Source organism: Helicoverpa zea, chromosome 27, assembly GCF_022581195.2.
Source record: "Helicoverpa zea isolate HzStark_Cry1AcR chromosome 27, ilHelZeax1.1, whole genome shotgun sequence".
NCBI lineage: Eukaryota > Metazoa > Arthropoda > Insecta > Lepidoptera > Noctuidae > Helicoverpa > Helicoverpa zea.
In genome coordinates, this window is record NC_061478.1 from 6,256,007 (window position 1) to 6,283,100 (window position 27,094).

The following is a 27,094-nucleotide window of genomic DNA, read 5'->3' on the forward strand; positions in this document are numbered from 1 at the left end:
ATCATGGTGGGGTGATGTTACGCAGTATTTCTAAGAAAATAATATTACGTTTATTTAACGTAATTGTAATGCTACGGACTTAGAAACTTCACAACTACTGCAAAATTTTGCGTAATCCATGTTGAATCAAGGATTGAGTGCAGGTATTGTGTTTAAAAGTGATTTATTATAAGTGAAAGTTTTGTCATAGTTCGCGAAGTAATTAAAGTTTAGTTTTCAAAGGAATTTGTGATATCTATTGCTAGTAATTGCGCTTAATTGGACAGATATATAGTGTTAATTAATATCTATTCGTTGTAACACTGTATTGTCGCTTAGTATTTTAGTTAAAACTGGTTTTATATGACCTTATAAGTTGTGAACTTTTATGAATAATATAGTATTGTGCCTGTGGTCTTGTTTTGCAGCCTTGAAGCGCGTTTTCTACTCGTCACACTGTCCTTTAATTAGTAACAGGTTATTCTATATTTATTTAATACCGTAGATTCGAGTGTACGCATTTACTACTACTGTAAAGAAGAAATAAATTGTATTTTGGTTTGTGATGTATTAACTCAAAAACTACTGGACCGATTTTGAAAATTCTTTCACTGTTGGGAAGCCACACTCTTTCTGAGAAATACAGGCTATATTTTATCCCAGTACAGGCAGTAGTTTCTACGGGACGCGGGTGAAACCACGGGAAAGCAGGTATTTCAAATATTCTTTTGTTCAAAATTTGCTGATAAAGTTTCCAAAGTTGTGGTGTATGAAATATTTATTTTAATGCAATACTCGTTTTAGTATTTAAAAGTTTATTGTTAATTTATAACTTCAATAATATGCAAGTAGTTCTTGGATGTTTGCAAAACTGTAGGAAATAACCACCATGTATATTTTACTAGCTTCCTGTTGAAACTACTTTGCGCACCCGGATAAAAAGTATCCTATAGTCTTCCTTGATAAATGGGCTATCTATCACTGATATAATTTTTCAAATCCGACCAGTAGTTCCTGAGATTATCACATTAATACAGCAAACGCAGCACTCGACGAGCTAGCTTACTAGTCTTACCGAAAATTAGAACCAACTATGGCAAAAAAAACCTGACTTTTGAAGGAGCACAACTTTACAACAAGATACCGCCTTGTATAAGAAAGCTAAACTCTTTTAGTGCATTCAAAACCCAACTTAGCAAACACATAATTGCAAATCAATCACTTATGGGGAAATGATTGCATTAGATGGGTGAATTTGTTCGTTTATATAGTCTGTACCTGATTGATGATGATGAACTGTATATAAAATTTATTTTCTTAGTATTGTTCTCAAGTAAGTGACATTGTATGTTTTTATTGAGAATAAAGTTTCTTAAACCCGAAACAAATAAATTCTTTCGTTTTATAATATTAATATACCTAGATTGTATTGGCATTGAAAGTCAATAAAAAGTTCAAGATATGTTATCAGCATGTAATTGTTTATTGTTTATAATAAATTAATTACCACTTTTTATGTGACTCACAGTAGAACTTATAAAAAAAACTATTCATAAAAAATAGTTTTGAAAGATTACCACCAGCATTTTGGAAATTTTTCAAATTCTTATCAATTTTTTTTGGAATTTCATGTAACTTTTGAGTGGTTTACATCATGCTGTTAACTATAAATACTTTGTTATATTAATTACTAGCTGTTTCCTGAAGTTTTACCCATGTCCTGTAGATATTACTTCCCTTACCTTGATGAACTGTAGTGAAACAATTTTTCACATATCGGTTCAGTAGTTTTGGAGCCTTATGGCCTTACTACAAAAACTTTAACCCCTGTTTTACTCTTGTCTAATAAAATTTTGGCTGCAAAATGAACCGTATGTCAACGTCATAATTTGACATTTTTTTAGACAAGGCATAAACTGACGTTTAAAAGTTTTTGTGGTAAGACGGTTAGGGGCTAAAACAAAAAAATATTCTTTATAATATTACTAGCTTCTGCCAGCGGTTTCATCTGCATGCCATGGAAATTTTTTCACGAACCCGGATAAAAGTAGCCTATAGCCTTACTCAGTAAATGGATTGTCTAGCATTGAAAGAATTTTTCAGATGGGACTAGTAGTTCTTGAGATTAGTACGGTCGAGCAGGCAAACAAACTCTTCAGTTTTATAACATTAAGTATAGATAGTCTAACATTCCAGAAAACTTAATAAAACTAATAATATTTTCCATATCATTTCAGATAACTCACCCACAAAAATGGTAACAAAAATTATATTCACTCTCGCAACACTGCTGACCTACACAAATGCTGAATACATACCTCCGGGTCCCGTCTACCCTTGTCCCAATGACTCGAAGACCACGTTACTGTACCCGTGTGTCTGTGAGAAGGGGTCGGACACCGGGCTGTATATACGGTGTGAAAATACCGGGTTGGCTGTGTTGAGCGTTGGGTTGGGGAATATAGCTGGGTTGGGGTTACCGGTTGAACGATTGTTGTTGAAGGAGTTAAAGATTTGTGAGTATGGTTTCTTTTGTATAAGTTTAATTGCTTTTTATTTATTATTTTAGTTAACTAACATAGGTGTCAGCCTGTCTAACTGTTAAACAGATTTTAGTCAAATTAACAGATATAAAAAACATAAATTAGCTATTTATCTGCATATAGTATTTTACTTTTAAGTTAACTTTAACTTATTATTTGTTACTTCTTATAATTGGAACAAAGATTCTATTAGAGGTTCCAAAATTGTTAAAAATAGAAGAATGTTTTCCATTGAATTATAGTTCTTAGTTTTGAACGAATATAAATTTTATCTATCTTTGTTACTTGCACGTTGTGTGAACTTGAACTTTGGTGCTCACATTTTTTTTTTATTAAGTCAGAGAGCGTTCACAGTAAGTACCTTAACAATCGATTCTCCACCATAATATTATTATATTCAGATAATTTATTTATTAACCAAATCTACTAATGATTACATTAAAGTTAATTAAAAATAAACCATTGTAGTAAAAAACCTAAAACTTAAAATAACTAGATATTACTATTACGCTTTTCCAGCAAATCTCTTCGGCCCCCTCTTCCACCGGTCCACGATCAGAGTACTCCAGATAGAAGACACCCCCATCAGGACGATAGACCAGTACGCATTCGCGGGAGTCAATAGGACACTCCAAGAGTTGTACATGATTAACACTCAAATTGATGTCTTCCCGAAAGATGCTTTTATGGTAAGATGTCTTTAAAATTATACTCCACTAGACTTTTGATCTGAGTTACCCCGGGAAATAGTTCCGGGGTAACTCGGATCAAAAGTGTTTAGTATTACTGCCAACTTTCTTCAAAACATGTACAGTCATTTGATGAAGTAACAAACATACACGAGCGTATACATAGGTATAGATTAGAAGCTCGTTGGTAAGTAACAGTCGCAGGGGAAGTTCGATCAATTTAGCGCTTGGCGCGGTCGGTCGTGGATGGGTGACCATCTTGGGATGGAGTGTTTAGATGGCACGTTTTTGTAAGTCCCGGCTAATATGCATATTGTGTTTCCCGGGTAACTGGGTTGTAGAGGTCAGTTAGGCAGTCAGATATCAGTGGCAACAGAATAGGAAGCCTTTGTCCAACAGTGGGACAGTCAGGGAAAAAAGCATTCATTTAATATAAAATATTTTTTGTTATTGGAGAAGATTTTAATTACTTTTGTTATTTTTATGTTACTAAATATTTAATTTTAATACCAACAACTTTTTTTTTTATCATCATCATCTCAGCCATAGGACGTCCAATGCTGAACATAGGCCTCCCCCTTAGATCTCCACAGATACCTGTTGGAGGCGACCTGCATCCAGCGTCTTCCGGTGACCTTTATAAGGTCGTCTGTCCACCTTGTTTGTGGAAGTCCTACGTTGTTTTTTTAATATTATGCCTTATTTTTACCCGAAGTAGGCAGTTTTCTTACAAATCTTGTATGTAATATTTTTTCTCCCATTAAACCTACATCTTCCTACAATTTCAGATCCTAGGCAATCTCTCAGTGTTATCTATAGATGGGCACAAAATGACTAAGCTAGCTAAAGACATATTCGCTGGCAGTGAGCTGGTCGGCAAGTTGGAGAGATTGCATCTATCTAATGGGCTCATTGCTGATATACCGCCGGAGGCTTTTCAGGTGAGATTCTGAATTCATTTATAAATCTATCTTTACATTATTAAGAAACATGAAACTACTAAACAGTGTCGAAAAACTGGTCCTCATCGTTGTTTATACAAAACTATACTCTATTTGAGTAGTTTCAGGGGGCACGATAAACTGTAGGTCCCGGCTGTCATTTGAACATCTTTGGCAGTCGTTACGGGTAGCCAGAAGCCAGTAAGTCTGACACCAGTCAAATTAAGGGGTATTGGGTTGCCCGGGTAACTGGGTTGAAGAAGTCAGGTAGGCCGGTGGCTCATTGTAAATAAAACACTGCGTCTCTCAGGCAAATGCGTCTCGATAAATAGAACATTTAACACTGAAATATTTTTTTTTAACTGGTCCAGTAATTTCTGAAATAATCGCGTTCAAACACTCTTCAGATTAATAATATTGGTTCTTATGTATGTAATTATTATAGTCAGGTAGGTAATAGTGTCAATGTGGTCTATTGACGCTCAATAAGAGATTTTTATTTATATATTGTCTTTTATGGGTTTTTTTCTTCGGAAATTGATAATAATTTATTTTTATTTATTTATTTAAGTCAGGCAAAGTCAATAATATTTTTGCTGAACAATTCCAGGTGCTAAAAAAACTAAAAAAGCTAGATCTTCACGGCAACAAACTGGTCACGCTGAAGAGGAATCAGTTCAAAGGATTGAGAGACACTGAGTTATTGGATTTGAGGTAACTTTGTCATTTGATATTTTCATAGGCAGTGACTGTATTAGTATCCTAAAATTTTGACTAGCCTTGAGAAATAAAGAAATATAGTGTGCAAAATATCGAATGGTAAGTATGTATATCGCATTCAGCTTCAAATATACCAAAGCGTATAAAAGAGGCACTACTCTGTCTGTCTGTCCGTCTGTTTGTCCGTCTGTCGCCAGGCTGTGTCTCGAGAACCGCGATAGCAAGATGATGTTATAATGTTGCTGGTATAAAAATAAAAAAATCTGCAAACTATTACAAATATTAAATCGATATAGGTCGATATACATGTGATTTTTTTGCCGATTTTTCGTTTGATGCGTCCATGCATGAGTCCGACTCACACTTGATCGGTTTTTTAATACGTAATTATATCAAGCACAAATATTAGTTCTGTCCTAGTATTAGAATCAAAGTTATTTATATTTTTGACTTCATAAGTGCTTGTAAAGACCTGAGTGAAATAAAATGATTTGACTTTGAATTTGATCCTAGTTCTAACTATAATATTGTTTTTCTAATAATTTCAGTCATAACAGCATAACAAAGTTGGATGGTAGTCATATCGGAGATTTGACTAAACTAGGCTGGTGTAATGCGAGTCATAATCAAATTGGAGAAATACCGAGGTAAGTTCATTTAAAGAAATAAAACTTAGAAAAAGACTTCAATAGTATCCCTACCATAAACCATCTTCTAAATGCTGAAAACTTCATCAAAATCGGTTCAGCCAAACGCGAGATAATCGTACAAACGTACATACATACAAGTCAAACTGAGAACCTCCTTTTTTTGGAGAAAGTTAATTACAAAGTGGTAAACATAAATGGCCTTACTACAAAAACTTTAACGCCTGGTTTACAGTTGTCTAAAAATTTTGTGGCTGCAAAATGAACCATATGTCAACGTCATAATTTGACATTTTTTTAGACAAGGCTTAAACTGACGTTTAAAAGTTTTTGTGGTAAGACGGTTTCTGTTTGTTTGTACCTCTAGGAGGCTCTGAAAGTTTTGAACCGATTTGAAAAGTTATTACACTAACCCCTATGTTTCACAAATAAACACTATTTTATTCTGATTCTGGTTGGAAAGCTACACTATTCCCGGATAAAATAATAAATATAAATTATAACAACAAACACATCTTGGGGTAGAAAGTTTATTGTAATTAGAATAGAGAAATGGTAATTAGTTACATAGGTAGTTCACAATCACACGTCGTACTTAGCTAGATAGCCACGGTCGCGAGAGCTACTACAGCGTCGTGCGCCGGACTGGCGACTCAGCGAGCGTCCCCGCTCGTGAGAGTAGGCCCTCGCTCCCCGCACCCCTCTGCCGGCCGGCCACGTATTGGTCGGCTCGGTGATCATGCGATTGCCTTATATGGCCATGGACTCGACCACGGAAAAGTAGGCGCGCGTTACAAAATATAATAAATAAATAAAAATTACCTGGCGACACAGGTGAAACCGCAAGAACCATCTAGTTTTTTTGTTATATTTTTAATTAATTTATATATCATTTTTATTTCCAGAGGTATGTTCGCAAGGAACACAGTTATAAAAGTAGTACATTTGGATCACAACAAGATAAAGAAATTGGACACCAACAGTTTTAGAGGAATGAGGTTTTTGAGGTAAGCATTTACACAATTTCTTATATATTGTTTTTGAGAAATATTAGGAAAAATGATTGTTTTTGTGGTACAAAAATTAACTAATATAATTGGTGTAATATTCTGCTGTGAAGTTGCATGCTTCTGATAAAATAAATGAATGAATACTCATTTTTTTACTTAAGTTTTTAAGTAAACTATTTGTACTTGTAATGTTAATTTATACATGATGTGACCTATTTTAAAGATATACACAAGCAAGTTGATTAGGCCTTATTTAATTGAAATCTTATAATTATTAAGCATCGAAAAATCGAAAAAAAAAAATAATATTGTATTTATTATATTCTTTATTAGAAATCCAAAAAAAAGACTCATCGAGCGAAACACCATTTCATATCACGGCACATTAAAAAAATATATATTTATACAATGTTTTTTCTAACCCTTTTAGGCGTCTCTACCTCCAAGACAATTTAATATCAGACATAGGCCGAGGCACGTTTTCAGCAGTAACCAGAATAGGTACCGTGGACCTCGCTAGGAATCAAATCAAGAAAGTTGACTTCCAAATGTTCCAGCAAGTGAAATATGCTGAGGTAAGAGTGCTCAAATATTTTGATTATGTGCCTAGCCGCTTCTCTTAAGGTCGGCTTCGGTTTGGATGCAGCTGAGTACCAGTGTGTTATAGAGTGATTGCCTATCTGATCTCTTCAACCCAGTTACCCGGCCAACCCAGTATATAGTCGATAGTAATTCAGTGCATATGTTACAGGCTTTTTATCTGGGTAGGGGAAGTAGTTATTTTAGAAGCATTGGAACTCTGGCGGGACAGCTAATTAATTAATAAAATACTACCGGCAAAAAATCTACAAGAAATAAGCAAGTGGGTTACCCCTTGACAGGGCTCTGGTATAGATTTTTGACCTCTGACTGCGTTACGATTAGTCAGAAGCCAGAAAGTCTGACAACCAGTATTATTACGCGGTTATTGGATTGCCTGGGTAACTGGGTTGAGGAGATCAGATAGACAGTTGCTCCTTGTAAAACACTGGTACTCAGCTGCATCCGGTTAGACTGGAAACCGACCTCAATGTAGTTGGGAAAAGACTAGGCAGATGATGACACTAATTAAACTTTATAATGAATTATGTAATAATTATTTTTTCCAGATAATTAACTTAGCAGAAAACAACATTACTATAATAGAAACGCAAGCATTTACAGACTTATATCAAGCAGTAGTAAATATTTCTCACAACGCTCTCTCGACCATAGAGACAGGAGCGTTTGTGAATTGCAATAATATGACGTTGCTAGACTTTAGCCATAACCAATTGTCTATGATCAGTCCTAGAGCGTTTGATGAAAATAGTTATGCGTATGAATTGCAAGTTTCGCATAATGAGTTTAGGAATTTTTCGCAGGTAAGATTTTTGATGGTTTTACCCCATTTTTGACTTTGATGGTAGTTACCCTTTGGTAATGTTACGCATTTGATAATATAATCTTCCCATTTTGATATTATCAAAACGGTAATGTTAACATGGAATGGGTAAGATTATCCAAATCTAAACATTATTAAAAGGGTAAAATACCCTTTTGATATTGATATTGTTACCCTTTTGATACTTTTTGAAAAAATTACCCTATCCTGTGATGTTGTTACACTTTTGTTAATGTTACCCTTTAATGTTGATTGTGTTACCCTTTTGATAAAAGTTATAATTTGTCTTTCATGTTTATTAATTGATCTTTTGACTAATGTTACCCTATAATATATATTACCATCATGACAATATACTACCTGATGTAATACTCAAGTAATTCAATTATATTTTTGTATTTTTTTAGATACCAATACAAAATATGACAGGAATCCAAAAATTAAATGTATCACACAACAAAATAGAGTCTATACCAAAACTAGCATTTCCGAAATTATACGAACTACATACAGTTGACATGTCTCATAATAATTTGAGCGAAATATTTAACGCTGTCTTCCAAAATCTGTTTTCTATAAGGTATGTTGTTATTTTTGTTAATATCTAGTTGGTACGGCGTTTTGAGGGAACTACTTCCCGAAGGTGGGTAAAAAGTAGCCTATATCCTTTCTCAGTCTTTAGACTTTCTGTGTGTTATTTAAATTGGTTACGTAGTTTTAACGAGAGAGTCAGAGTTATTTTCGTATTTATAATGCTGAAAAGTTTGTTTGTTTTAAAGTACTAATCTCTGGAACTACTAGACCTATTTTTAAAAAATATTTCAGTGTTAGATAGCCCATTTAACAAGAAAGGCTACTTTTTACCCGGCTGCGCGAAGTAAATCCCACGAAACGCATTTGAAATCACTAGCAGAAAACTAACATCAATATGAAATATCATCTTTGTCCATATTTGTGCGATTTTTTCAAATAAAATATTTTAATTTTAAGTTCATTCACTAAAGTCCACCCAAACTTGCATTTTAAGTAAATTGTATTGGTAAACCCGCTCTAAATAAGCGCCCAAGATACAGGCTTTATCTAGGGGCTAACAATAATATAAAATGTAATATTTTCAACTAAAAATATATTATTTTCTTACAGATTCCTTAACCTAAGCTACAATTCACTAGAAACAATTAAGCCAGCGACTTTCGGCACTATTCCCACAGTGTTAGAGTTAAATTTGTCTCACAACAGGCTTAGAGAGATCTCCCGAGGTAGTCTTGCGAAGTTGGTCAGCTGTCGCCTTATAGATATCAGTTATAACGTACTGGAAAAACTGTTTCAAATACCTATTAGTTTGGGGTAAGTAGTTTTTAATATAATCTTTATCCTCCGAGCCTTTTTCCCAACTATGTTGGGGTCGGCTTCCAGTCTAACCGGATGCAGCTGAGTACCAGTGCTTTACAAGAAGCGACTGCCTATCTGACCTCCTCAAACCAGTTACCCGGGCAACCCAATATACTGGTTAGACTGGTGTCAGACTTACTGGCTTCTGACTACCCGTAATGACTGCTAAGGATGTTCAATGACAGCCGGGACCTACAGTTTAACGTGCCATCCGAAACACAGTCATTGGTGTCTAAGATATACTTAGAAAGTAAAGAAAGTAGTTTTTGATATTTTTTTATTTATTGCAAAATTTTCCAAAAGTAAGTAGTAAGTAAAGTTTCAAAAGCTTGTTAGGGTAAAGCAAATTGTATTTGGTTATTTATTTATAACATTATTTTATAAAGAAAAAGCCACATTTTTCGCTGTGCTATAATATCTAAACACACGGCAGTGTGTCCGCCAAGTTCGAGCAAAAAAAAAAAGCGACACACCGGCCGTGGGTTATATTACACGAACCATTTCGGGCCAAATTCGACCCCCCTATAACTCAAAATCTATTTTATTTACGCATATCAAATTTCTAGTATCTGTTGAGACCCCCTCACTTATCTAAAATACAAAATTTCATTAATATACCTATTGTAGGTCTTGAGATATTGACGTCAGAAAATCGCTATTTTTACTATACACTCACTGACTGACTGACTGACTGACTCACTCATCAAAAACCTAGACCACTTCCAATGGTCGTATTGACTTGAAATTTGGCATGGAGGTAGGTCTTTATATCAAGGTAAAGGGAAAAATCTGAAAATGGCCAAGTGTGAGTCAGTTTCAAAATAATGAAGGTGTTTTATACACCTAACCGGGTGGTGTAAATTTATACACCTAAGGAACTAAAACGAACTAAATTTATCTATATTTATATAATATATCTTCGAATGGTCGTACCGATCTGAAATTCGTTACAAAGGTTTGTATTTAGTCAAAGTAAAGTAAAAATCTGAAAACGGCCAAGTGTGAGTCACTTTCGAAAATAACGAATGTGTAACTTTGATCCACGAACATATTATATGATAACATGTCATGTCAGTCAGTTGGTAAATCTAGTGGTCTAGTTAATCTAGTTCATTTCTTTGTAAGAAGCATAGTGCATATTCAAAAATCTGAAAGATAGTATCAATGAGACATTTTCTTAGCTAACTTAATCATAAGAAAAAAATATAATAAACAACCTTACAAAAATAAATGAAATCTCACCCAAAACAAAAATGTGAAAGGCTGCCAAGTTCGATAATATGGGAATGCTTCGCCTATAAAAGAAGTGAGATCTGAATAAGTACCAAGTTCCATACACATACCTCAGTTAAAAATAGTTACTTTTTAATGATGTTACTTGGCACGTTTTAATAGAAAATTTAATAGAAAATTAAATACTTGATTCATTGCGTTTAGTAGGTTTATAACAAGGTGTGTGAAAACGTGCCAAGTAACATCATTAAAAAGTAACTATTTTTACAACAGAAATATTTATATATAATATATAATTACTAAATATGGCATATTTTTTTATTTACCTATTTATTACTCATTTATATCTATTTATTTACTTTATTGCACAATATTTATATCACAAAACGTACATTTCATACATACAATTAGTTACATTATAGTTCGCTAGATGGCGTTGTACGATTGTGGTCGATTCCTGCATCGCGCTATGGTTTCGTTACATGGAAATAGCTAAGATGCACGGTTCATAGATTTGAGCTAACTTAGAAAGTTGAAATTTTCTTATTTTTGGATATCGTTCATAACCGCTCCGGCTGGTTTTTCGAACGATTTAAAATAAATAAAGTAAATGTTAAGAATAAACATATTTTTGTATTGGGTACATTTTATTAATGTAATATGACTTATGTTGTTAGTAGGATTTATAATATTGATAACATTTATAATGTTAGAAGAATAAATTAATACTTTTCAACCTGTTTTTAGGGTTCCGTACCCAATGGGTAAAACGGGACCCTATTGTTTTCGCTCTCTGTCCGTCCGTCCGTGCATCCATCCGTCCATCTGTCACCAGGCTGTATCTCATGAACCGTGTGGTTAGAGAGTTGAAATCTTCACAGATGATGTATTTCTGTTGCCGCTATGACAACAATTTCTGAAAACTAGAGTAAAATAAATATTTTGGGGGCTCCCATACAACAAACGTGATTTTTTTGCTCTGGTACGTAACCCTGCGTGCGCGAGTCCGACTCGCACTTGGCCGGTTTTTTTTACTAGGATAGTTTTTTGGGAAGCCGACCCCATCATAGTTGGGAAAAAGGCTTGGAGGATGATGATAGTTTTTTATCTTTATTGTATTTTTTTGTAAATAAAATTTATAAAAAGATTATTTCTTTTGTATTTATGTGCATAAAAATTTAAAAATATCAATTGTTACAAATGGGTTTTTTCTTGTCTTTAAAAGTTAAATATTTCAAAAGACGTCGGAAATACAAAATTCTCGTTTTAGTTACATTATAGTTCGCTAGATGGCGTTGTAAGATTGTGGTCGATTCCTGCATCGCGCTATGGTTTCGTTACACGGAAATAGTTAAGATGCACAGTTAAATTAAACTAAAAATTTGAAATTTGAAACCTAATGTTATTTTTGGATATCGTTCTAAACCGCTTCGGCTGGTTTTTCGAACGATTTTTTAATTGTATTGTACGACTATTATGTTGTAATTCTTTAGTAGGTATAGTTTATAATATTGGTAACAATTATAATTATAGTTCGGCCATTCAGAGAATGCGTTCCTGACACGTCGCGATTGAACTGACGACGTAACTACATTCATTGATTATTGATATAATAATGTTGTTTTAATGCTCCTCAATTGTTAAAACGGTAAACAACCAGCAAAAATATTTTTATCGTAACTGCAACGCCATTGCAAAGTTACGTCGTCAGTTCAATCGCGACGTGTCAGGAACGCATTCTCTGAATGGCCGAACTATAATACTTTGCACCTTCTAGTTTTAGTTTTTTTTTACTAGGATAGTTTTTATCTTTATTTATTTTTTTTAATTTGTAAAAAAATTATTATCTATACAAGCTGTTGATTTGCATCCGTGCCATATTCAAGGACGTAATTATGCTAATGATTCTCGACATGATTTTTTTCGGAATTCCGTCCTTTACCTAGCCGTATTTAAATTCGGCGCGTGTGTTACTGGTCTTAAAACTGCACGGTGGTCTCACACAAGCGCAAACACAAAGCATACGCAACGATCATTCATAAATTGCATTACTTATGAAATACTACTACAATACAATGACAAAAAAAGCAGTGCATATTAGCTATTTCCCGTCTACTGTAATTCCAATCGATTATTTACGTATTTTATGTCCTCCCCCTGAAATATGGCATAAAAGCAAATCAACACCTTGTATAACCAAAAAGGACAATGCCAGGGTCTGGGCTCATAGTTTGCCCAGCAGTGGGAGTAGTTCCAGAGGGTTCCTTAGTGCACTCTGAACACGTAATGCAAATATTTTTGAAATCGCTCCCTGGGGTCCCGAGGAAAACCAGTTCAAATATTCTCCATGAAGAGTCACTTGACAAGGCCTGAGCCATTTGCCCAGTAGTAGGAGTGTTTGGAATTGGTTCTTTACTTCACTCTTAACACGAAATTATAGTTCGGCCATTCAGAGAATGCGTTCCTGACACGTCGCGATTGAACTGACGACGTAACTTTGCAATGGCGTTGCAGTTACGATAAAAATATTTTTGCTGGTTGTTTACCGTTTTAACAATTGAGGAGCATTAAAACAACATTATTATATCAATAATCAATGAATGTTATAATTTTGTGCCAAACTGAGTGTCAAATAACTTGGTAAACAATATTTTTCTAAATCTATACTGCGCTATTACAAGGTTATGTCAGCGGTTTATATTTTGTAGTGCTGTGCTAAAAATAACAGGCAAGTATCGTAATCTGTTCTTATACAGTTATAATATAAAATAATACGTTTTGATTTTCTTTTTAAGAATTGGAAAATAATGGACTATAAGACTTAATTATAACTTTTATGAAATATAAAAATAAAACTATGACCAAACCGCATTTTTATACTTAGATTAAAAATGGTAACCCCAAATGGCGTTATGGGCCGCCATTTTGTGACGCTAAAACAGTCGTCCGTTGTCGTTTCGTGCGCATAGACCACGTTTTTCAAGTGTTTTCGATCTGTTTTTATTTGATTACCCGGCTTTTGTTAGACCGAGATATCAGGATTGATTCTGTTATTGATAATAATATAATTATACATGTAGGCGAAGATGATGATGAAGACACCACCTCCTCAAGCAAATCGGAGTCTGATTAATATTCTGTTCGCACATTCAATTCAATGTACTTGTAACAAAGAATAAATAAAACAATTTTATTATATGAATATTACCTTTTTTTGGTTTCCACTTAAATAACTAAAATATAAAACAAATGATTCCGCCAATTTAAAACGAAAATAATCTTAAAATAATGCGGCGGTTCATTTTGAAGGAACGGTAACGAACTCAGTGTTATGTTGTGCCCATCACTAGTCGTGACTAACTGATAGGTGTCAGGAACGCATTCTCTGAACGGCCGAAGTATAAAATATTTTTGAAATCGGTCCCAGGGGTCCCGAGAAAAACCGATTCAAATGTTCTCCTTAGATATTCACTTAACAAAGTCTTTGGCATTTGCCCAGTAGTGGGAGTGGTCAAAATAGGTTCTTTACTACACTCTTAATATGAAATCCAAATATTTTTGAAATCGGTCCCTGGGGTCCGGAGAAAAACCGGTTCTAATATTCCACATGAACTGTCGCTTTACAACGCCTATGTCATTTGCCCAGTAGTGGGAGTGATTGAAATAGGTTCCTTACTTCACTCTTAACATGAAATTAAAATATTTTTAAAATCGGTCCCAGGGGTCCTGAGAAAAACCGGTTCAAATGTTCTCCTTAGATAGTCACTTAACAAAGTCTTTGGCATTTGCCCAGTAGTGGGAGTGATTGAAATAGGTTCCTTACTTCACTCTTAACATGAAATTAAAATATTTTTATAATCGGTCCCAGGGGTCCCGAGAAAAACCGGTTCAAATGTTCTCCTTAGATAGTCACTTAACAAAGTCTTTGGCATTTGCCCAGTAGTGGGAGTGATTGAAATAGGTTCCTTACTTCACTCTTAACATGAAATTAAAATATTTTTATAATCGGTCCCAGGGGTCCCGAGAAAAACCGGTTCAAATGTTCTCCTTAGATAGTCACTTAACAAAGTCTTTGGCATTTGCCCAGTAGTGGGAGTGGTTAAAGTAAATTCTTTACTTCACTTTTAACATGAAATTAAAATATTTTTGAAATCGGTCCCTGGGGTCCGGGTGAAAAACCGGTTCTTATATTCCACATGAACAATCGCTTCACAAAGCCTGTGCCATTTGCCCAGTAGTGGGAGTGATTGAAATAGATTCTTTACTTCACTCTAAACATGAAATCAAAATATTTTTGAAATCGGTCCCAGGGGTCCCGAGAGATTAATCTGATAAGACTTTTCTGCCAAATAAGTCTTAGGATCTCGCTGTCAGGATCCAGTGCTGGAAAATGTTGGAATGGGTTTTTTTTACTGTGATTTTCAAATAAATTCTAAAAGCGTTGGATTCTAATAAGAACTGACAATGATTTTCTGAAAAAAAAGGCAATTACCGCAATATTTTTGAATTTACGGTTTAAATCTACAAGGTGCCTGCGCAATAAGCTATCTTCTAGAAAAATCTTATCAAGAGGAATAAAATAAGCTCGAACATGAGGTAGTTAGTAGATACCGTTGAGGAGTTCCCTCGTCTCTCTGTCGTCTCCATTGTCAGGTCAGATCTTAACCTTTACAGTTTTGTGGTGTCTGACACATATACCCGAATGACAAGGTTTTACTCGATATGTGTCTACAATTTTTCGAGAGTCGCTCCCGATTTTTTTAGAGGTTCCATCACCAGACCCTGGGCCGGATGACAAATGAACCATTGAGGAAGTAAGCCCTTACAAACAATAAAATAATTGTTGAAATCGATTGGTAAACGACGGAGTTATGCACGTACAAACGTAAAAAGAATACAAATGAATTAAGAACCTCCTCCATTTTTGGAAGTCGGTTAACAAAAAGTAGTCGTGTACAATACCTCGTATTTGTCAATGAATATAATTCATTTCAATTAAGGTAATAAAAGTGGAATAGTTAAGAGTTTGTAAGCTTATTTTTATGTAATATTGAATAAGAGTCAAACCAGTTTTTCTCAGGACTCCCGGGATAGATTTCGAAATGCTTTGGTCTGGGACCTAATATAAGCCTATGGAACATAATACACTATGCAGTTACTGTGGGCAACACTTGAGCCCAACTTCCATACAAAGATTAGCATTGTCCTTTGTACCTAATATCTGTCCAAAATTATGAAAAGACTATTTCTTTTTTTTTTTATTCACATAAAAAAGCTTTAAAATATTAATTGTTACAAATGGGTTTTACTTGTCTTTAAAAATTGAATATTTCAAAAGACGTCGAAAATATTAAATCCTCGAATTAGTTACATTATAGTTCGCTAGATGGCGTTGTACGATTGTGCTCGATTCCTGCATCGCGCTATGGTTTCGTTACATGGAAATAGTTAAGATGCACAGTTCATAGATTCGAGTTAGGTACACTAAAAATTTGAAACTTTTAGGATTTTTGGAAATCGTTCTAAATCGCTTCGGCTGGTTTTTTGAACGATAATTATTATTAGTTATTTATATTTACAAGGTATGTTTATATCGATCGGGTGTGTCGTACCTAATCACATTCACATAAATATACTTTATGATATTCTAGGGCAGTGGTTCTTAACCTTTTTGACATGAGGGACCATTTTAACTAAAGTTTGTCTTGCCGGGGACCACCCCATCGGTTTACCTAAAGGGAGAGGCTTTTTGATAAATTCGCGAGCGAAGCGAGCGCGAAATTTTTATCGGACTTAAACTAAATATTACGCAAAATTTAGCCCAAACGTACTTAACTTTTTGTTTGTTGACAAATGCAAAAATAAGGCCATATAGTTTCTGAATACGCGAGCGAAGCGAGCGCGAAATTTTAATTATTTTTTAAGACTCAAAACCAAAATTACGTAAAATGTTGCGAAAACCCGCGCGCGCATAGATAAGTCGATAAAAATAAAGTTAGATAACGTACAGCAACGTTGCGAAGCAAAGCTTCGCGGACCACTTGGAATGCCTCCAGGGACCACCAGTGGTCCGCGGACCACCGGTTAAGAACCACTGTTCTAGGGCGAATTGTAAAAAAATAACCTAAGCCATTCGGTGGTTTGGCCACAGGAGTAACTTTTAACCGATTTCCCGAAAAAGCGGAGGTTCTCAATTCGTCGGGAATTTTTTTTATTTATTTTTTATGTATGTTCACCGATTATTCGAAGACCGATTTACAAAATTCTTTTTTAGTTTGATAGGGTATACCTCACAGGTGGTCCCATAATCATCAGGTCAGGATCTGATGATGGAAACCCTTTGAAATCGAGGGCAACTTTCGAAAATTGTAGGCATGCATAAGTTAAACACTTGACAATGAGGTGTACCTACGCCTGATAACACTGACTGACACTGATGGAGACCAGAGAAGGTCGAGGGAACTCGACATCTGAATGTATAAACTACCTCGTGTTTGGGCTTAGATTATTTGTATTGATGAGAACTTTCCAGTTATGCGGATAGTGACAACTATGCTTGTCACTGAAAAACACTTGTTACAGAAAAATAAACCGACTCCCAATAACACTGAAAAGCAAAAAAAAAAAAAACTATTCTTAGGTGCACCGGCCTAGAAGCCGGTGGCGAAATAAACTTAGGTACATCCATTAGATACTGACTTCTAGGCTGGTGCACCTAAGAATAGTTTTTTTTGCTTTTCAGTGTTTTCTGTAAAAAGTATTTTTTTTCTTTTTCATAATTTATAACATCATATTGTGTGTGATGAAGTTTTAGTAGTATATTTTTAACAATATATTTTTCAATTTTCAGCGAATTAAACGTAGCCCACAACAACATAACTTCAATAAAACCGAACACTTGGCCGACAATGAACGCTCTACTTCGGCTGAACCTATCGGCCAACCAGCTGGCTGATTCGCTGCAATCAGACAGCTTCTCCAGTCTACTAACTCTTCAAGCACTGGATTTATCAGCCAATGGGTTAACTAAACCGCCTTGGGAAGCGTTGAGTAGTCTGACTAGTTTGCAATATTTGTATTTACAGGTAAAGGTTATATTACATTTTTATTTTAAACTAGCTTTCGCCCGCGGTTTCACCCGCGTCCCGTAGCCGGATGGTGACAAAACCTATACTAAGACGTCGTCCTAATTGACAGCGATTGTACGATGACACGATGCGTTGTCGTCGTTCGATGAGTTCAAACATACAGATTTCATCAGTGTCCTATTTGAACCTCGCAAGTGAGATAGTGAGATCGTGAGATGAAAAACGCATCGCGCCATCGTGCGATCGCTGCCAATTAGGACGACGCCTAAAACCTTCTCCCGGGTCTAAGTTACGTCCCCTCTGATTTTCAGCTAAATCGGTCAAGCCGTTTTCATGTTATGTCGTGACAACGGAAAGCGGGTTTCATTTTTATATAAATATAGATATAAAATAATAAAAAAAAACATTTGAAAAATATAAAAAATAGATGGCCACCGATATCGGGATAGGGTCCAAGGTACCGGTGGTTAGGGTCCCAGAGACAGAAACCTCCTCACAATACGCGCCGTATCAAGGAGTACTGCCTTCTGAATCAGTTTTTTTTTGTTTTATTATTATCGGCCTAGCCTTTTCTCAACTATGTTGGGGTTGGATTCCAGTCTAACTAAATACAGTTTTTAAAAATTTTGCTTAAAAAAAGGAATATTGTACAAAATTAAATATATTTTTTACTATTTACTAATAAATTAAAAATTAAAAAATATTTAAACTAGAATTAAACCTTACTGAGGTCTTTATGTTTCATGAAGAGGGTTTTTTGGTCAATTATGAAATTAATTTCAAATGCACTTATCAATAAGTAATTTATTTTATTTTTCTTTAATGAAATTTCAATAAATGGATAGTGGATTTGAATATATTACTATTACAATTTATAGTTATTTGGGAAAAAAATCACATTATTTTTTAATTCATTTTGCATGCACACTTTTACAAAAATTGTATTTTGGAAAGCAAGCAATAAAAACTTTTTATTTTTTATCATTTATTATAAACCTATTTAAGTACACTAATACTTTTTTATTAAATTCCAGGAGAACAACATAACGGAGCTAAGCCGCTCTGCGTTCGGCAACCTACCGACAACTTTCAAGATAGACTTGTCGCGCAACCAAATAGCAACCGTTGCTCAGAGGTCGTTCAATGGGCTGCAACAGTTGCTTGATCTGTCGTTAAGCGGGAATAGGCTTGAGAGTGTGCCTAATGAGGCTTTTAAAGGATTAGTTGCTTTAAGGTACGTAGATATTTCTCTAGAAATATTACATAAAAATACTTCTGTTTTTGTAAACACATACCATATTCTTTCTTTCCTGTCGTGTTTCTATGGCGGGTGTGTACAAAAATTCATGAATAATTAAAATAGTATTTAAAGGGTGATATTCAAAATTCATAGTTAACCAGCTAAATTCTTATCATATTCATTTGGTAAAGCAACCATGTTGAGCGTTTTAGTAGATTTTTTATTATTATTTTTATTTAAGTCAGTAAAATAAGTATGCAGCTCTAACTGAAAAATCAGAGATATGTCATAGTTCGCATTTTCATACAAATTATTTAAAAAGGCGCCTTTTTCGACAGTTATTTTAAAGTATTGAATTTGATTTTTTATTTTAGGTCAACTACCATATTTGGAGACTATCAGGAATTTAATCAGTTTTTTTTTTTATTACAGGAAGTTGGATCTGTCACATAATTTCTTAGAAAAGATTGACAATAAAACAAACGGGTTGCTAGACGACTGCTTATCTTTGGAAGAGGTAAGTGTGATAAATTTTATACTTTAATAATTATTTACAATCCATACTGAAAATTTATAATGGGATAGTCGTGGTGGCCTAGTGGGTAAAGGACCAACCTCTCAAGTATAAGGGCGCGGGTTCGATCCCAGGTCAGGCAAGTACCAATGCAACTTTTCTAAGTTTGTATGTACTTTCTAAGTATTTCTTAGACACCATTGACTGTGTTTCGGATGGCACGTTAAACTGTAGGTCCCGGCTGTCATTGAACATCCTTGGCAGTCGTTACGGGTAGTCAGAAGCCAGTAAGTCTGACACCAGTCTAACCAAGGGGTATCGGGTTGCCCGGGTAACTGGGTTGAGGAGGTCAGATAGGCAGTCGCTCCTTGTAAAGCACTGGTACTCAGCTGAATCCGGTTAGACTGGAAGCCGACCCCAACATGATTGGGAAAAAGGCTCGGAGGATGATGATGATGACTGAAAATTTATAATGGGAACCCCAAAGTTGTATCTAATGTAAAGTGTTATAAACAGTTAACATTTTCAATGTTGTATTTCTGTTTGCCACTACAATAACAAATACTGAAAACGAGAATAAAATGAATATTTTATAATCTCCCACTACTACTTACAATAAACGTGATTTTTTTTTTTGCTCGTCTTCTAAATAACGGCCCGATTCGCACTTGACATGTTTTTTTAGTTATTCCTTTTTTTTTCAGGTAAACTTAAGCCACAATAAAATTGGGTTTTTAACAAAGAAAATGTTCCCCTCTAACCCGTGGATACCTTACCGACTGCGGGATATTGACCTCAGCTACAACGAGATACCAGTTGTGACGCACGACTTGACACTCGGGGCGAAGAAAGTTAAAAAGTTGAATTTAGCTGGCAATTATATTAATGATGTTAGGAATAGTAAGTTCATTTTTACAAGCTTTTATTTAACTTGCAAAGTAAAGGTAACGGTCAAATTCGTTTCTTCAAGGTTAAAGTAACAGCAAAACTAATAGATAAAACGAATTTGACCGTAACTTTTACTTCATGACATTACTTTGACTTTTACTTTTGATGAAGAAATTGGCTGTTTGACTCGACTCGACTCTCCATTACCTCGTTGATCTGGTGTTCTCGGGTTCGATTCTCGAGTCGGACTGAAATCGCTTTGTAGGCTTAAGAAACTCACAATATACCCGTGCATCGATCTCTCCGGTGGTGTCGGATTGTCGTCCCATCGCGCTATGAGAGTGAAGGAATAGTGAGTGCACCGCATGTAATGTGCGTGCACTATAATATGTCCTGCGCAGCTGGCTGATCTTCTTATATGAGAACAGCCGCCGTAGCCGATAATCGGCCTTTCTATTTCACTACATGACTTTTTTTTCGTGAATATTTTTTTAGATTGAAACAAGTGCGGATATGTTGTAATCAAATATTAATTTATTTTTTATACGTTTTCAGATGTACTAGGCAATCTGACATCGTTGGAAATACTAGATTTGTCTCATAATAATCTGAAAGATTTGGTTTCGAGAACATGTAAGTATATTAATTTAAGTACCATAACAGTTTTTTAGTTAAGAAGTAATTAAGTTAGGTAAAAAGTGGTAAGTAGTTGATTTAATAAAAATAATTCTGCCTTAAAAAAATCGACGAATTTGAATATTTGAAAGAGTTTAAATTACATTTTCATATTTACAAATATTGATGTCAATTTATCGTTATTTTAAAACACCATAGATTACCTTTCATCTATTTATTATTAAAAATTGAAAGAAAATATTAATTTGAATTAAAAGTGTACCTAACTTGCGTATAAAATGATACAACGCAAAAATAACCGTTATTAATACTTACTTTTTTACATTTTCAGCTGAAATAAAATTCACATTACCAGAGAACATTACAGAACTAATTCTAAAGAACAACTCTCTAGGTTCTCTACCGACACCAAACATTATGTCGTCGAAATACCTGAAACTATTAGATGTAAGAAATAATCAATTAACTAGCTTCGAACCTGAGTTAGTGAGGAAAATCAAACATGAAGGATTAGTGGTGTTATTTCAAGGTAAACTGTTAAAAATTCTTATTTATTCTCAGTTTTAGTAAGCACTTAAAAAAAAGGTAAATAATCTTCATATGACTTTTTACAAAGAAAAGTCGTGGTGGCCTAGTGGGCAAAAAACCAACCTCTCAAGTATGAGGGCGCGGGTTCGATCCCAGGTCAGACAAGTACCAATGCAACTTTTCTAAGTTTGTATGTACTTTCTAAGTATATCTTGGACACCAATGGCTGACAAAAAGGTGAAGGAAAACATCTTGAGGAAACCTGGACTATGTAGTCTGAACTCACCAACCCGCATTGAGCAAGCGTGGTGATTAATGCTCAATCCTTCTCCGTGTGAGAGGAGGCCGCAGCCCAGCAGTGGGACCATAAAAAGGCTCTAACGGTAACAGTTACGGTTTTTTCTCAAATACATATAAAAAAATAAACTTCCGCTTGAAACAATATATAAAAAGTCATATTGAGATTGTTTACTTACCTTTTTTAACTGCTTACTCAAACGCAGTATATGTGCTAACGTTATTTCGGGTGTGTCGTACCTAATCACATTAAAGGAAATACGTTAATGTACTGGTTAGTATAAGTCGATTAGAACAAAGAAAAAAATAAAATACGTAAAAAAAGTAAACAGACTAAAAATGTGCAAAAATTAGAACACCATATAAGAGTCTGTTATTACAAACAACGGAATTTCTCCCTTGAAAACTCACAGCTATCAACTGGTCAAAACATTCGTTACTCCTAACTTTATCTCTGCTTTACGCATGATATTGTAAATTATAAAAACGAAAAATGACTCCTGTGGTTAAACCACTGAATGGATTAGGTTTTTTTATTTACAATTCGCCTTAGAATATCATGAAGTATAATATGTGAATGTGATTAGGTACGACACATCCGATTAGAGATGGGTAACTCAGGAGTGATAGATAAAAAAGATATGTATCTTTCCGTTCTTATCACTCACTCTTTGTATCAGTTCAAATCCGAATGTATCAGTGTATCTTTAACAACTCATTCAATCCGTCGTCCGTTTGTATCTGTGTTGCACTCGCACACACAGCGTTGAGCGGCTGGCGTCACGGTTTCTCATCGGAAAGACCAGACATCTCTTTCGCACTTCCCTACTTAGAATGTTCTGTCTCACTTTCTCGATACCGAGAATAAGTGTTTGACCATTATTTTTATTTATTTATTCGATTTACACGGCTTTAACAGCCAATTACATAAATCGTAAACTTAAATTTAAAATGAAAAATAGAAACTTAAAAATATTATAAACTGATATACGAATCTATCTATCCTAAACGAATCTATCACTCTTAGTTCGTACTGATTTAGTGATACATTGGATTGAATTGAACGAAGCGAGTCACTCTGAGCAACAGTACAATGTCACTCACGGATTAGAAAGGATATAGAGATACAAAAGAGTGATACATATCCCAGTGATCAAAAGATACATATCAATCTTTTCTTTTCAATGATACGTTTTTCCCATGTCTACATCCGATTGATATAAACACATACGTTATATATAATATTAATTATTAAATCGCCCATAAACCAGCCGAAGCGGTTTAGAACGATTTCCAAAAATCATTAAATTACAACTTTTCTAAGTTAACTCAAATCTATGAGCTGTGCATCTTAGCTATTTCCATGTAACGAAACCATAGCGCGATGCAGGAATCGACCACAATCGTACAACGCCATCTAGCGAACTATAATGTAATTAATTGTATGTATGAAATGTACGTTTTGTGATACAAATATTGTGCAACAAAGGAAATAAATAGATATAAATGAGTAATAAATAGATAAATAAATACACAAATACATATTAAAAAAATAAATTCTGCTTAAAACAAAGATTCAATTGATTAAGTGGCAATCATTATTGTTTTAACATTGAATTTTAGTGTCATTTTATTTTTAAGGCGAGTTTTTATATAAAAATTCGTACCAAGATTGTTTACCTCTTTTCAAGTGCCTACTCAAACGGAATATATGTACTTACATTACATATTTAACCAACTTACCATAAAGAAGGTTGTCAATACGGATGTTTGTATTTTTGTTAAACATCTGCCCAGTCTCTATCCACCTATGTTGGGGTCGGCTTCCAGTCTAACCGGATGCAGCTGAGTACCAGTGTTTTACAAGGAGCGACTGCCCTCTCTGACCTCCTCAACCCAGTTACCCGGGCAACCCAGTACCTACAAGGGGTTAGACTGGCGTTAGACTTCCTGGCTTCTGACTTCCCGTAACGTAAGATGTTTAAATAACAGCCGGGAACTACAGTTTAACGTGCTATCCGAAACACAGTCTTTGGTGTCCAAGATATACTTAGAAAGTACATAAAAGATATACTTAGAAAAGTTGCATTGGTACTTGCCTGATCTAGAATCGCACACATACTCATACTTGAGAGGTTGGTTCTTTACCCACTAGGCCACCACGACTATTATATTTTCCATTTATTAACTTTAATTAATATTGATTTATATAATTTTTCAGGTAACAGCCTAAAATGTGATTGCTTCACGCGCCCTCTAAAACACTATTTAAATCATATTCGTCCATCATTATTGAAAACCGACGAAAAATACCAAAATATAACATGTGCGGAACCAGTGACTTTGGTCAACGAGAATATTTTGACCATAGACGAAGATAGATTGTTGTGCAGTGGCAACACTGAAATTGATGCTAAAATTTTAGAGCATAGCAACACTGAGGGGGAGAGTGCTTTTGATTTCACTGCGGAACCCGATTTGGCTTTTAGAGATGTGCAATAGTAAGTATTTTTTGGATAATTCTTATTATCACTAGTATTTTTGCGGTTTTTGTAACATTTCGAGGGAACTATGGGACGTAAAGGGATATAAAATAGCCTGAAATATAAGTTATATTATTACCAAGTTTTATCAAAATTTATTCGGTAGTTTTTGTGTGAAAGAGGAACTAATATTTTGAGATTTAATGTAAGCAATTTGGTCACTATTTTTGCTGTACTAAGCAAGTCTTCGGTAGTATAGTGGTAAGTATCCCCGCCTGTCACGCGGGAGACCGGGGTTCGATTCCCCGCCGGAGAGATAGTTTTTGTAGTTTTTTTTGGCCTATACACAAAAGAAAATTTACTATAACTTAGGTTATTCATAATGATATTTGAATAATTTCGTTCGATAATAATTTTTATCAGACTCCTGCTACCAATATTATAAACGTGAGAGTAAATCTGTCTTGGTGTTGATAAAACATAATTAAATATAAATAAAATATAAGGTTAATTGGCTTGATCGATGGAAATGCAATTTGGCACAAAGTTAGGTGCTAGGTCCTTTCAGACACGGACATAGGCAAAATTTTTTGACGGAAAAAAGTGCAAAAGATTACACAGAAGCAAAATTATTTGAAGACAACATGATTTTATTATAACATGCAATATAAGGTCCTATATTTCGCCTTCGCTATTAAGTCTTCGGTAGTATAGTGGTAAGTATCCCCGCCTGTCACGCGGGAGACCGGGGTTCGATTCCCCGCCGGAGAGATACTTTTTGTCATCAATATATATTTTATATGTCCATCTTATTAATATCTAAGCTAAATGAGTATCCGGGGCTGCGGGTTGTTCGAAAGAGATATCGCGGCCCTGGTACATAAAAGGCCTATGACGGAACACGACGGTTTTTAGTCAGTAAGAGTCTGACACTCCCTCACCGCTGCTAACCCACAGCGGGAGGAGTCATTTGATGATTTTTGACGTCGTTAAAAAAAAAAAAGCTAAATGAGTATGAAAATATTTTATTTAATGTGTAATTTTTTTATAGAAGCTCCATTTTGTTTTGCTTGGCTTATATGGTCTTGTATTTTATAATGTTTGGCCTGAAATAAAAAAAATAATAATATTTCAGTTAAATTCATTCCCACCTTGTAAATTCAACTATCAAATGCAAATATATGGATTCAAACTGGACGTCGTTTACTTATTTATTATTTTAGATCTATTTATTTATTTTAGATTTTTTGATTAGTCAAACTTAATACATTAGCTAAAACCTTAACCACTATTTTATTATTTTTATCACAATTTTATTATTTTTTCAGTTCACAAACATCAATATACGCCCATTGGTTTATAACTACGAACGAGGATGTCGGAGATTTCATACTATACATACGCGATGCTACAAACAAACTATTATATTCATCTGACGTTGCCTATAACTTGCGTTCTTTAACCATACCTATAGACGAAACCTTCAAAATATCACTACAGGATAAAAATACACACGAAATATGTATACAAGCAAAAAATTCTAATAATACGCCGAAAAAATGGCACCCAAATCAGTGTCAAAAGGTTTTGGAAGATTTTAATTCGTGGCCAGTTAAACTGGTTATAGATAAACGCAGGTTAACGAAGAAGAAAGTTAAATATAGTTGGTTCGGTAACAGTGTGTTAGGGCTGGTTAGCGATTCGATTCTGATTACGCTGTGCATATTTTTGAGTGTTTGTTTGAAAATTACTGATGATTTGTGAGATTTTTTGGTAGAAGAATGATCGTATTATTATTTTTTTGACTTTCTTGGATGGTAAATAAATCTTGGTATATTTTTTAAAGAAAAGTTTTTCCTAATTTAAAATCGTACCTATTTCAAAGCGGGATTACATTTAGTTGCTCTCGCAAAAATAGAAATTAATATGCAATGTTGGCAATTTTGAGTTCTATACTTCATTAAAAAAATAATTAAAGAATTTAAATGAAGTTTTTTGAATTTCTCTTTATATTGTTATTTATAAAAATATACCAAGATTGTTTACCATTTAGGAAGACCACTTAGAAGAGTGAAATAAACCTACATTTTTTTAGTGAACTTTTACTAAATGCAAGCTACATAAACTAAAAGTTGTGAGTTATTTAAATTTTATAATCTAGACAATCTAAACTGTTATTCAAAAGAATCTCCTAAATACTAGAGTTCAGACCTTTTGTCGGCTACGGCGGCTGTTCTCATATAGGGCGATCAGCCAGCTGCGAAGGACATATTATAGTGCACCAGCAATTGCGCAGATCTTGAGGTCTTGAGACTCATATTTAACATGAACAATATTTTTAAATTATTATTTGCAATACTCGATTTTTTACTAAAGAAACTTGACAACGAATTTTTGACAACATTTTTTTTATAATTTATGTTAAAAATATATAAATGACAAAGTATTATCACTGCCATGTGTAAATATTTTATATTTTTGAAATTAGTCATAAGTTTTACACAAAAAACTAAAACTGTTTTTTTTCCTTAAAGGGATAAAAAATCGCTTTCTATGTCAGTAAAAATGTGAAGGTAAAATATTTTTTATCAGAAAGTCGGCTTCTTATTATAGATCTATCAGAGTAAGGAAGGCCTTATTTTCTATTTAAATGACTGTAAACTATAATAACAAAAATCGTCCATCACAATTTTATTTAGCTTTAATTATTTTCATAAGTATAATGTGTAAAACGACTCAAACTTGTATTGTAAACAATATACATACCAACTATTACTATGAACTATTATTATTGAGTTGCACCATTTAACTATAACGATAACCATACCATTTGCCAGCAGTCT

At 34.4% G+C, this 27,094-nt stretch overlaps 1 protein-coding gene and 2 non-coding genes across 3 annotated transcripts; all 3 read left to right on the forward strand.

Annotated features, from left to right (window-relative positions):
- Position 1: 1 nt before the first annotated feature.
- Positions 2-27,026, forward strand: LOC124643438 (toll-like receptor Tollo). The gene is made up of 19 exons (XM_047182426.1): positions 2-143; positions 2,217-2,495; positions 3,042-3,211; positions 4,000-4,152; positions 4,763-4,866; positions 5,421-5,519; positions 6,425-6,526; positions 6,960-7,104; positions 7,678-7,932; positions 8,360-8,532; positions 9,096-9,299; positions 17,428-17,662; positions 18,700-18,899; positions 19,338-19,422; positions 20,124-20,319; positions 20,863-20,940; positions 21,275-21,472; positions 23,990-24,269; positions 25,580-27,026. The coding sequence occupies exons 1-19, from the start codon at positions 119-121 to the stop codon at positions 26,013-26,015; spliced, it is 3,417 nt and encodes a 1,138-aa protein (XP_047038382.1). The 5' UTR covers positions 2-118; the 3' UTR covers positions 26,016-27,026.
- Positions 24,496-24,567, forward strand: Trnad-guc. The gene has a single exon. It is a non-coding gene; the product is annotated as a tRNA-Asp (tRNA).
- On the forward strand, positions 24,951-25,022 carry Trnad-guc. Its single transcript has one exon. It is a non-coding gene; the product is annotated as a tRNA-Asp (tRNA).
- Positions 27,027-27,094: the final 68 nt, after the last annotated feature.

Bases quoted from the DNA above. Each gene is read 5' to 3' on its own strand.
- LOC124643438 (XM_047182426.1), top strand. From the start codon at position 119: ATGTTGAATCAAGGATTGAGTGCAG. The intron at 3,212-3,999 runs GTAAGATGTCTT...CTACAATTTCAG, and splicing joins TCCCGAAAGATGCTTTTATG to ATCCTAGGCAATCTCTCAGT. The intron at 7,933-8,359 runs GTAAGATTTTTG...GTATTTTTTTAG, and splicing joins AGTTTAGGAATTTTTCGCAG to ATACCAATACAAAATATGAC.